General features: G+C 44.9%; 1 protein-coding gene across 1 annotated transcript; it reads left to right on the top strand.

Moving 5' to 3' along the window:
* The first annotated feature begins 213 nt into the window (after positions 1 to 213).
* GGCT (gamma-glutamylcyclotransferase) lies at positions 214 to 7777 on the top strand. The gene is made up of 4 exons (XM_418776.7): positions 214 to 1232; positions 2295 to 2440; positions 4014 to 4149; positions 6337 to 7777. Exons 1-4 carry the CDS (start codon positions 690 to 692, stop codon positions 6484 to 6486), a joined length of 975 nt encoding a protein of 324 aa, XP_418776.4. The 5' UTR covers positions 214 to 689; the 3' UTR covers positions 6487 to 7777.
* The last annotated feature ends 447 nt before the right edge of the window (positions 7778 to 8224 follow it).

The following is an 8224-nucleotide window of genomic DNA, read 5'->3' on the forward strand; positions in this document are numbered from 1 at the left end:
GCGCCCAATCCTTGGGAGCCTCCCAAATATGAGACACGCTCCTGACTGCTTGCTGTGTGCAGGGTTTGCATTTACAGCAGGGGGAAACAATGGCTGTTTCTTCAAACCAAGCACCATTTTCTCCTGCCCAGTCGTATTCTGAGCTGTGCCAAATCCTGGTGCCACGAAGAGAAGATACAAGAAATTCAGGGGCTAATTCCTAATTAACACAGTCCTTTGTGTGTCTGGGCCAGTCTGGAAGACCTACTGCAGTGTCATTGAGCTTCAGAGCTAACACTCCCTCTTTAAATTATATTTTGCAGACATGGTTATGTCATTACCTGTGGGCGTAAGTGCACAGGTGGGCTCTACCAATTACATTTTCAAAGAATCACAGAATGGTTTGGGTTGGGAGGGACCTTAAAGCCCACCCAGTTCCAGCCCCCTGCTATGAGCAGGGCTGCCACCCACTGGATCAGGCTGCCCAGGGCCCCATCCAACCTGGCCTTGAGTGCCTCCAGGGATGGGGCACCACAGCTTCTCTGGGCAGCTGTGCCAGGGCCTCACTGCTCTCTGAGCAAACAATTTCCCCCTAACACCTAACCCAAATTTCCTGTTTTAGGAAATTTAGCTTGTCCCACCACTGCCTGCCTGTGTAAAAAGTCACTCTCGCTTGCTTATAAGCTCCCTTCAAGTACTGGAAGGCTGCAATGGAGTACCCCCACAGCCCTGTCTTCCCCACGCTGAACAAGCCCGGCTCCCTCAGCCTTTCTTCACAAAAGAGATGCTCCAGCCCTCTGATCATCTTTGCTGCCCCCCTCTGGACGCGCTCCAACAGCTCTGCATCCTTCTCGTGCCGGGGGCCCCAGACCTGGACGCTGTACTCCAGATGGAGCCCCACGCGAGGACAGAGCAGAGAAGCACACCCTCCTCCCTGCCGGCCACCCCGTGTTGACGCAGCCCATGATACCGTCGGCCTTCCGGACCATCAGCACGTCACTACCTCCCGCCGTCACGTACGGCGGCGAGTGGGCGGACAGCCAATGGCGGACGGCGCTGCGAGGAGGCCCCGCCCAGGCAGCCGGCGCGGGGCGGACGCTACAGGGACGGCGCGGTGGGGCCGGGCCGAGTGCTGGGCGATGGAGGCGGGCGAGGATCGCGTGCTGTACTTCGCGTACGGCAGCAATCTGCTGCGGGAGCGGCTGCTGCTGCGCAACCCCTCGGCGGCGCTCTACTCCCGGGGCCGCCTGCAGGTGCGTGCGGGGCGGGCAGCGGTGGGGGAGCAGATTGTGAGCGGAGAGGGCTCTTCGGGAGCGCTTCCTTGGGGATGCCCTGCGAGCAGCGTCGGGTCGAGCTGTGTGCTTCCCTGCCTGCAGGGCCTTGTCCAGGGTCCTTACGGCAGATCAGTGCCGATCAGAGCCCGGGTATATGTATGTAACCAAAGCTGTGCGGCTCTGTAGGCTTTTTTTGGTTGTGTTGCTGTTTTGTATTGTTTTTAAATCATTTTTGCCTTTGCTACTTTGTTTTGTTTTTGTTTTTGTTTTTGTTGATCAAGCAGTTTTTCTTATAGCTCCTCCCCTTTTGTGCTGCTGGGGAAGGGCTACACATTGCCTAACAAGTTGGAATGAAACTCTGACCCCTGTGAGGTCAGGTGTGAAATGACCCGGGGAGAACGCAAGAACAAGTTGTTCTATTTTGCCTCTATGGCAGCATTTGTTATCATTTGTAAGGAAAAAAGAAGTACTTGGTTTCTGAAACAATGTTTTGACTTGCAGTAATTGCATGGGGTTGGAACCAGCCAACATTTAAGGTCCCTTCCAACCCAAGCCATCCTATGAGTAGAGTTCAGTCAAGGAGGCATGCGTCTCGACCTAAAGATACCTAGGAATGTTCCAATTGACTGATGAAATGGCATAAAAAATGAGAAAATACATAAAAGGTATCTCATGTCTGGGCACTTCTATTAGAGAGCGAGGAAAAGGCCCGAAGTTCCCTGTCTTGGAAGCTTTGTTAGTACCCCTTTTCTCCCAGCGCTGGAAATGGTTAGTTAATAGTTAGGTGTCTGCAGATGAGACTTCTGCCAGCAGTATTTTCTGGCAGGCCTTTCTCCCCTTTGTCCCTTTTCCCAGAGAGATGAAAAAGGCTGACTTACGACCCATTGAGGTCCTGCCTTCAGGAAATCAGTTCTTCCTCCTGCAGTTCCAATTGGCTTCTTGTAGGCTGTGCTTTAGCTGCCCCTTTCGCATCAAGAACAGATCACAGCCCCTATCTTAAGTGAAGTAGAAACTGATTGTCTGCATTGGTTTCATTTGCAGGATTTTAAGCTCACTTTTGGCCATCATCAAGGCAGGACAAGTTCTATCTGGCATGGAGGTACAGCTACCATTGTTCAGAGCCCTGGAGACGAAGTGTGGGGAATAGTGTGGAAATTGAACGCTAGCAATATAAGTTCACTGGATGAGTAGGTGACTTAACTTTGCTGTCTTCTATTATTTTAGAAAGCAAGTCAAAAGTAATAGGTAACTTTCAGTGAAAAGCAGTGTGGAAGCTTTTGCTGCGATCAAGAAGATGCTTTGGATTTTCATATGTGCATATCACTCCGTAGTATGTGTAGCTACTTTTAAAATATTTGAGATTAAAATAGCTTTGTTTTCAAGCAAAAGCTATGAAATTTGAAACTCCAACTTGCTTTTCCTTGCATACGGTGAAGCTGGAATCTAACAAACTGTTGACCAGATAATGAGAAGGGGCACAATCAGCACTCTCATGTCCTGCTTGGGAGTGCTAGTCCCAGAGAAGGCATCTGGGCAGCATGCTCCTGGCTGGTGGGAACTTCACATGTCCCTGCCTTCTTATCTACTTACTTCCCTATCAGTAGGGGATGAGGAACCAAGCCCCTGCTGACCCGTACTGAAATCTACTAAATTATCATTCTTTCCTGAAGTGTAAACTTCACCAGGTAAAGATCCTGTCTGGCAGTACCTGCTTTGATAGCAGCACAATGTTCTCTCCTTTAGGGGCAGTATTTCATATTTTAACTTCAAAAAATGTTGCTTACATGCCATGGAATTGCAGATCCCTGACTTTTTTTTTACAGTGGGGATATCCTTTAATGCTAGCTAAGATGCTAGAGACTTAAGTGCTATAACTTCACCAAAAAGACACTAACATTTTCCTAGCTGCCTCTGGTGCCAAGAAAGTGAACTGGAAATTGATGGAAATAGGATTGTATTCTTGCCTTTTGTAATGATAGTAGAATCATAGAATATCCCAAGTTGGAACAAACCCGCAAGGATCACCAAGTCTAGCTTCTGGCTCCATGCAGGACTACCAAAAAATTAAACCTGAAAGCACTGTCCTAACTCTTCTTGAACTCAGTATTACTTCTTTAGCTCTTACTGTTTCTTCAGACATCCATTGGTAGCTAAATGCTGATGGTTAAAATCAAAAGGTAGCTCTGGTTTTGTACTTGCTTTTAATTTCCTAAGGCAGCATGATTTTACTAGTTAGAAAAACTGTATATATATATTTGCCCTGAATTAGCTCTTTGTTACTGTGCAGGTCTTGCACAAATTAAAGGTTGTCTTGGATTATTCACTTTGGAATGTTCATTGCAAGAGTTGTGCCAGTCTCTTCTTATTCAAATGTAACACAGTGGCAAGATAAAACTTGGCAAATGTTTAATTATTTGTAATCTGATAATCTTGTTTCTCTTTTAGATTACCAGACTTGCACAGTAACAAATTCACAAGCAGTACTCTCTAGTCTTACGAGATGGCTGCTAGTCATCTTTCCTAAAGTGTTGAAATGACAAAAGTGAATGCTATTTCTTCTGTAGAAACTAATTTTTGGGTATGAAAGTAATTTGCACAAAAAGTACTGTAATATGTCTTGCTTTATTTCTTTAAGCTAGATAACAGTGCAGATCAGTGTGCTGAATTGTTGTGCTAAATGCATAGGTTTAATTGCACAGTTTGAAAGATGTTACTCACACATTGATTATGGGGCATGAAAGGAATATATGTCATTTTTAGGCAAGAGGGAGTTGAAGATGGCATTTATGTCCCAATAGAAGTTAATGTCCACACCGAAGAAGGAAAGGTTCTGACCTGTCGAAGCTACCAGATGAAGGACTATGTTTGTGGTCCCCCTTCTCCCCAGTATAAGAAGGTGGGTGTTGCATCAGGAGAGAGTGAACAGAAATATATAATGCAGTATTTGTGTCCTGTTTAATAAGTACTCTATTTACAGTGGATGAAAGGCATGAGTAATTCTAATGCTAAGGTACAACTTAATCCTTGTGCAGTGTACTAGTGTAATGATGCTTACGGAACACAGCCAGCTCATAAAGATACACTATATCAGTTTTATTATCTGCTTTTGTTCTGCTTTGCACAAAACCTCTATTTAACTCATGAATTAGTGATGACTGACACAAGAATTTCCAAAGGATGCCAGTTGTTTCCAGTTTTCTGTTTGGAACTAAAAAATTAATGTATTCCACTTCAGTGGAGTACAGTTCTAGGACAGACGGAGACTTTTGTGGGGAGAACACAGTACCTGGCTTGTAGTCTAGCTATCTTCTAATACATGAGTTCACGTGCCTCATTTTACCAGTTGCATCCTGAGTGGATCGCAGGATTTCCACCACCACTGTAGGGCACTGCAGGGTTTTCACTTGGTGGCTGGTGAGGCAGAAGTGTTTCAACACTGTTCTGGAACTCGCTGACTGTAGAGACACATGATCCAGTCACGCAGCGGGCTTGACCTGCTTAGCTTGTGAGATCTGATGAGGACCTAGCCTCAGGTGGCATGACTGCATGTCTGGAATTCTGCAGTTATTAGCAGCTGCAAATAGACATCACTGTAGCATTGTGTTTTTTTTGTTTGTTTTGTTTTTGTTTTTTGTTTTTTAAAAAAGCAAAGAAACAGGGCTCAAGTCTGTTATATCTCATTTTCCTATCTGAACTAAGGAACTCACTCCCACAAATCATCTTCTGGGAGCACAGCAAAGACCTGCTCTGCTGCTGCAGGATTTCTTAAGAGAAAGCTTGCTTAGAAAGCAGACTTTGCTGTTTCACAAACCTCCCCCTTCCTTTCCTGCTTCCTGTCAAAACAGATCATCAGGGCTTTTCAAGGAATCGATCCATTGAGTCTGTTGCTCTGTTGCACCTGAGCTCTCCCTAGTATACTGTAAGAGTAGACTTCCAATTTTGGCAACTTTATCCAGTTAAATATTGCTTCCTGATGCTGTCAAGGTAGGGTGTTCTCCCCCCACCTCTCCTCCCACCTCACCCTAGTTTATTTGTTCAAGGTAACCAGGTAAGAAGGCTGGAAACTTATAACGGTGACTGCATTTGCATCCATCTATTGTTGTGTACTTCTTGTGGTAAAGTTAATTGCTTCTAGGCACTTCATCCTTGGGTATTCTGGCTGTTGAATGCATGAATGAATATTTGCAATACTGTCAGCTTCTAAAGTCTGTGTACTTATCTCTTTCACTCCTATTTGACAGCTTGCTAGTGTGTCTTTCAAGCCTTGGCTCCTACATCCTCTCTTTTCCTCTCATAGTCACCGAGTTTCTCTTGAACTAAAAGTTCAGGCTTTCTTCCCTTCCCTTCCCTTCCCTTCCCTTCCCTTCCCTTCCCTTCCCTTCCCTTCCCTTCCCTTCCCTTCCCTTCCCTTCCCTTCCCTTCCCTTCCCTTCCCTTCCCTTCCCTTCCCTTCCCTTCCCTTCCCTTCCCTTCCCTTCCCTTCCCTTCCCTTCCCTTCCCTTCCCTTCCCTTCCCTTCCCTTCCCTTCCCTTCCCTTCCCTTCCCTTCCCTTCCCTTCCCTTCCCTTCCCTTCCCTTCCCTTCCCTTCCCTTCCCTTCCCTTCCCTTCCCTTCCCTTCCCTTCCCTTCCCTTCCCTTCCCTTCCCTTCCCTTCCCTTCCCTTCCCTTCCCTTCCCTTCCCTTCCCTTCCCTTCCCTTCCCTTCCCTTCCCTTCCCTTCCCTTCCCTTCCCTTCCCTTCCCTTCCCTTCCCTTCCCTATTTTTTTTTTTTTATGTAGAAGGAAAGCTGCAGTAACAAACTAAGGAATCTGTTTTCACTAAGCTAAGTATCCATTTCTGTTACTCCTGTAACCTATCTAGGGATTCAATGTTGTGCTTTGGATTTGATCCCAATAACTGAATGAGCAACTTAATTGTGGACTCTTGAGTATGTTGGTAGCATTTCAAAATCTTAGGTAGCCTTGGTAATCCCTGGTTTTCTCACGTTGCCTTAAGTGATTCTTTCTGTTTCAGTAAATGTTTGGAGGGATCTGTCATAACTAACATTACTACTGAAGTCTTTTTTTCCTTTCCTTTTTCTCTGTAGGTTATCTGCATGGGTGCAAAACAGAATGGCTTGCCAACTGAGTATCAGAAGAAATTAGAAGCTATTGAAACTAATAACTATGCAGGACCAGTGCCGATCCTAGAAGAAATTGAAGCTACTATTAAAGCAAACAAAATAAATTTTGCATAGAATAATTCTGTGCTTGCTTGGCCATTCACCTTGAGTTAGATCCTTTTCCTCACTGTGCTGATCAACGGTTTCTTTATTTATCAAGAAAAGATGAGTTTGCTGTACATGTATAGTAAACCATTAGACATAATTTGCAGTCTGGAGACACACTGCCATTGACAACTTCTTCACTTTGTATTTATAGCTTAAGCACATGCAGATTTGTAAATTAGCTTTCTGTAATTCTTATGCAGCTCTGCACGCAAATTTGTACTTTCTGTCCTGTTTACAGACCTTTTTGAAAGAAAAGGCCCATTTTGCTAGCTGTTTGCTTTTGTTACCCTCTGAGGAATAAGGGCTGCAGGATCAGGCCCTTTGTTCATAAATGCATACACAACTGTAAAGATTTTCAAAGATTTCTTAGAGTCGAGTCTACTCTGCACTCTAAAGCTATACTGAACTTTTTTCTCTGTTGCTTCTCACAAAGGCTTATGCCCAACCTTTCTGAAACTGTGGTGTTACTGTTTCCATGTATATAGTTAACAAAAGAGAAATATTTTTAACTATTTCCACGTTTTAAAGTGTTAACCTGAAAGGGGACTCAGGCTTGAAAACAGCATTCAGCAAAGAATCTTACTCGAAGTATAACAGCCTCCCCTTTTCTAATCATCAGCGTAGCTGAACTACTTAAGTACAACCAACAGATTCTAAATAATCATTTTTGGATAATTCTGTGGTTTTTAACTACTTCTTCAACTGTCTTATTGTTCATCTAGGACTTGCTGATCTCACTGTACTTCAGACCAAAACTCCTGTGAGTTAATCCTAATGCATCTGTGCCATAGCTTTGTCTATTAAACCACAGATGAACAGACGTTGCTTTTTTTCTCACAGCATTGACAATCTCCTGCAAAACTGTTGGCACTTGTAAGGTTTACAGTACTTGTACAGTATTTCACAGTCTATGGTACGTGGCAGCCCTTTGTCTGAGGATGACAAAGGAAAACTGGCAACCTGTATGATGTGAAGCTACTGAACTTCGGCTTCTCTTCTGTGCCGTAAGATACAATCAGTGTCACCATGTGACAGCTTAGATGGAAAAAATGAAAAAGTGGCAAATTTACCGTGTCTTCTCTCTGTATTTCTTCACTCCTGTGGACTTCTGCCAGGGATGTGTGCAGTTGCTGTCCTGATGTCGTGTACAACACAGGGGCTGTTCCTAAAGCTGGGCCACAAATGCAGTAAAACACGGTACTTTTTGTATTAGCATTGTCTGGTCTGAACCTGAGTAAGTAAAAATGCAGTTACCAAACCTTCCTGTGGCTGTGCAATGCGTTCTTTGGGAATATCAGTGTCACGTGTTTAAGCTATAAAGTGGGTGATGTGGAAGCATAACTGAAACTTTCTCTGTCTCTTTGTACTTCTCATGGATGCAACTGCAGTATAGAGGGCAAAAACAAACGTCCCAGCACTTTAATGCCACAACCACTTGTTTTGCTTTACCCTTACTGGGCTCCTTGGGTACTTCTAAGTGGGTATTTTACCGTAGCAAGAAGAAAATGGAAAATAATCACCTGGCTGCCCCAGCAGAGGGAACTGATGGTGGGTACTTGATGGCTCCTGCTGAGGAAAGCGGTGGGAGCCCGTGCAGGACGGGGAAGGGCTCTACCTCAGGGCGGGAGGAACGGCGGACTTTGTGAAGAAGACGCCTTCGGCCAACTGTGTGGGGAGGAAGGGCAGGTTCACGAAGGAAATAGGC

Source organism: Gallus gallus, chromosome 2, assembly GCF_016699485.2.
Source record: "Gallus gallus isolate bGalGal1 chromosome 2, bGalGal1.mat.broiler.GRCg7b, whole genome shotgun sequence".
Classification (NCBI taxonomy): Eukaryota; Metazoa; Chordata; class Aves; order Galliformes; family Phasianidae; genus Gallus; species Gallus gallus.

Bases quoted from the DNA above. Each gene is read 5' to 3' on its own strand.
- GGCT (XM_418776.7), top strand. From the start codon at position 690: ATGGAGTACCCCCACAGCCCTGTCTTCCCCACGCTGAACAAGCCCGGC. The intron at 1,233-2,294 runs GTGCGTGCGGGG...TTTCATTTGCAG, and splicing joins ACTCCCGGGGCCGCCTGCAG to GATTTTAAGCTCACTTTTGG. The intron at 2,441-4,013 runs GTAGGTGACTTA...TGTCATTTTTAG, and splicing joins AATATAAGTTCACTGGATGA to GCAAGAGGGAGTTGAAGATG.